The sequence below is a fragment of the Ictalurus furcatus genome, chromosome 21, assembly GCF_023375685.1.
Source record: "Ictalurus furcatus strain D&B chromosome 21, Billie_1.0, whole genome shotgun sequence".
In the NCBI taxonomy this organism is placed as follows: domain Eukaryota; kingdom Metazoa; phylum Chordata; class Actinopteri; order Siluriformes; family Ictaluridae; genus Ictalurus; species Ictalurus furcatus.
The window spans coordinates 7,963,177-7,967,129 of record NC_071275.1 but is presented as its reverse complement, the minus strand read 5'-3'; the positions used below and the strand labels follow the sequence as shown (position 1 = coordinate 7,967,129).

The following is a 3,953-nucleotide window of genomic DNA, read 5'->3' as shown; positions in this document are numbered from 1 at the left end:
AAGGGTGTGTTGGGGGCAGACGAGAAGGGGTGCAGCTCTATTGACTGGAAGACGTGTGAGCAGGATCCTGCCTGACTTTCCCACACTGTCTGTCCATTTATTACCCGAAATTCTCGGGTGGAGGGAGGGTGCCCAGCACAAAAGAAGTGTGCCATCCTCCAGGGCATGAGATAATTGTGCTTAATTGACATTTGTTGTGAAAGCATTCCTCTCAGTGGGTTTATGTGTGGGGATGAGAAAGCAGCAAAATACTTAATGTACAGTATGTAGACAAATTAAACCTTAACTTGTTGTATTTCTGATACAGTACAAACATTTTTAAAAATGCTCATTAGCTTTTAAGCGTTTAAAATAATCAGGCTATAATTATTCCCCTTCCTATCTTGAACATTTGTCAAATTTAGAAATGTGTGTGAGTCAGATAAGAAGAATAATGTTTTATTTTTATGCCAGTGGCCCTTGGGAAAATATCAGACTCTCAGTCCCCAGTTGTAGACGGCTTATCAGTCAAAGGGAAGGTTCCCAGGTAATAAAAGTCTAACAACCTGTCTTGTGCTACTGATATCTAGAAGGCCATCCCCACTGTGTGGGCCATGAGGCCTGTTAACCATGGAATAATTGATGCCTCATCTATTGTCGAAGACGCCGCACCCACTGGCCTCTGAGTGTGGGAAACTTAATCCTGCCTGGGACTCATGCCTTTATAATGCTAATGCACTCCTATAAATAGGGCAGAGAGGGATCCTCACTCCAGACCACATCTAACTTGCTCTCCTCAGAGAAGCACAAGCTCTCCTTCTGAAACGATGGCTCCTGCGTACATGAATTCTGCTGACTACTCAAAGCTTTCCAACAAGGAAAAACATAAAGTGAGTATCTCTACTACTGTATATTCAACTACTTAACCTTAGTGCTTTTGAAAATGTTCCATTTTTACAAAGTGAGCAAGTTGCTAACAGAATTTCTCTTTCCTTTTTTTTAGCTACGAAAACCAGCGGTGGAAAAAATGCGCCGTGATCGTATCAACAACTGCATTGAGCAGCTTAAGGTGATGCTGGAGAAAGAATTCCACCAGCAAGACCCCAACACCAAGCTGGAGAAAGCTGACATTCTGGAGATGACTGTCATCTTCCTGAAGCAGCAGCTGCAAAGCCAGATCTCAGCGCCTCAGAAAGCTCACTGTGGCGGCTACTCTCAGTGCTGGAAGGAGACCGTGAACTTCCTGTCTGCCAACTCCAAACTGGACGTGACGCTTCAGCATCTCAACCGCTGTCAGGAAGCCCAGAGAACACAGAAAGATTTCCCAGTGTCTCCACGTTCCTCCCAGACCCACCAGGCTCCTGTCAAGCAGGACATCAATGTAAACAGAGCTGTGTGGAGGCCTTGGTAGGGACACTGAGCACAGAGACTCTCTCATGTTAACCAGATGGTAGTTTCACCATTTCTTATGATGTAGGAGATTTGTATTTCCACCTATTTACAATATGGATTTTGAAAGAAACATTCTTCTCTTTGAGAAGCAGTTAATGGACAGATTCTTCATATTGAAGATATGCTGACTTTATAAGTTTGCTTTGTCAAGTAATTTTTTACAGAATGTATGCATGTCTTCACTAGTTCTGCTTAGAATAAGCATTTTAATGACTTGTTGGATTATGTTGTTGTAATCCTTGATTTTGCCTTTGGAAAACACAGTTGAGAAATTGTACGTTTTTTCATCTTGGTTCTATAATGCACCGAAATGAATAGTTGACACTGTGTGTCTGGTGTTGTTGCTTAATAAAGACAATTGAATTATTAAATAAACTTATGACTTTCTTCTCAAATTCTTTAATAATCCTGCTACACTGTTACAACATGTACACTTCAGATCTTAATGAACATTTCAGACCCTTCCAAACCCTAACACTAAAACTGAGGCTTTAAAAATATGCATACAGATTTTGTAATAAGTTGCATAAAATACACACAGATTTTGTAATAAGTTGCATTTATTGATTAAATAATCTGTTGCTGCTTATTATGTACTCATCAGTGATGGAAGTTAGGTACATAATGTTCAATTTGCATCTCAGATTTTTCACTAAGTATCATTTCTTGGTCAAATAAACTAGTGCAGCTTATTATGTACACATAAGTGATGGAGGTTGGTTTCACAGAGTTAAGATACTTGGTTTCAGTATTTTTTTAAGTACTGTATGTGTCTCACTTAGTAAGCATATGTCATTGTCAATCAGTAGACATTTATCATATACACAAAGCAATTTACATAACCAAGTTAATCTTCTTTCATGTTTGTGCTTAAACTAGCTGTTCAGTTTTTACATACTGTACACAATGCATTTTGTACATATGCTAGCAAAAACATTGATTAATACATAACATCATTCAATAATTTGACAAATCTCTTAATCAGTTTTCAGCTTAGTTATACTTCCTATATTCTTGCTTGCTACAATTTCATTGTCAGTGTGAACTTCCAAACCAAATTACTGCATAATTATTTAATCTGATTGGAACTGATTCTGAGTTTAAGTTTCACTTCATATCTTCACATGTTGATTAACACTTCATTTTATAACTAATCTATGAAATCTAGTTAAATCTCTCTTGGGTGGTCTTATCCTAATTTTCCCATGATAACATTAATACCGGCCATAAACTGATATTTAGTAAGAAGCTATTCTGTTTCTATAAACAGGTTTGACAATGAAGACTGATTGCACACAAAGGCGATGCTCCATTTACAATACGTTTCTCGGCGTCTAACAGCATGGGTCTGAGACACTCTGAGCTTTCCCACACTCAATCGTCCAATCAGAGGCTTGTGTGCAACACTTGATAACATCAATGGCTTGAGCCTGAGGGCAAACCTGAGCTGGAAAAGAGAAGGAGGGGGGACGCCAGGAAGTGAAGTGTGTCTGTCAGTGGGGGTTAGGGCATTGAAACAGTCTGTGTGTGTGTGTGTGTGTTGGGGGGGTTGTTGCTGTCTCTTAATACAACTGACAAATTGACAGAGACCAAAGGCTTCACACAATAGTAAAGGCACATGCCACATACTGTAGTTAGTCACAGTTGTACAGTAAAATAATTTCCATGTATATAAATGTAAATGTATAGGTGTGAGAGCGAGAAAAGTGTCAGTGCGTCATCTATGGCATCAACCTTTTATCTTTATTTTATGAATATAATATAACCAATCATATAATAGGAACTGCAGGAATACTTTTTTTTGAGCCATTACAAGATTATATTTCTTCTTTCCAGGCACAGAACAAAAAAAATTGCACTGTGTTAAAATGTTATACAATATTTGAACATTTTGTGTAACATTAACTTCACTTTTCCTAATCTTTATTAAACTTACACTTAATTTTTTTAAGCTGTTTATTAAATTACCGGGCTTTAGATTAAACCCATTCAAGTGTCCAGTCAATTAGGCTTATAACTTTAGTAATTAAATTAGACCAAATAATTGTTGTTAAATAATGGCAATAACTACAGGTATAACTTTGCTTGTAGTTTAACATAATCTTCACCACCATTGTCTAATAAAAAGGGGGGGCGGGGAAGTGGTGGCTTGGTGGTTAAGACTTTGGGTTACTGATTGTAAGGTCAGGGGTTCAAGCCCTGGCGCTGCCAAGCTGCCACTGTTGGGCCTTTGAGCAAGGCCAGTATCATGGCTGACCTTGCACACTGACCCCAGCTTCCTAACATGCTGGGCTATGTGAAAAAAAGAATTCCACTGTGCTGTAATGTATATGTAACTAATAAAGACTCATTATTATCATAATATTAAAATCACAGACTGCTTGGCTTCATCACATTATTTCTGGCAGTCTTCAGACACCACTTTGAGAACCACAGGTCCATCCCATAGTGTGTTTTCTGTGTGTGTTATTTTGCCTTCTAATCCCACTAATTGGCGTCCTGTGAGACAAAATACTTGTGAC

The 3,953-nt window shown here is 38.5% G+C and overlaps 1 protein-coding gene across 1 annotated transcript; it reads left to right on the top strand.

Moving 5' to 3' along the window:
• The first annotated feature begins 306 nt into the window (after positions 1–306).
• LOC128625312 (transcription factor HES-5-like) lies at positions 307–1,876 on the top strand. The gene is made up of 2 exons (XM_053653516.1): positions 307–869; positions 983–1,876. The coding sequence occupies exons 1-2, from the start codon at positions 807–809 to the stop codon at positions 1,388–1,390; spliced, it is 471 nt and encodes a 156-aa protein (XP_053509491.1). The 5' UTR covers positions 307–806; the 3' UTR covers positions 1,391–1,876.
• The last annotated feature ends 2,077 nt before the right edge of the window (positions 1,877–3,953 follow it).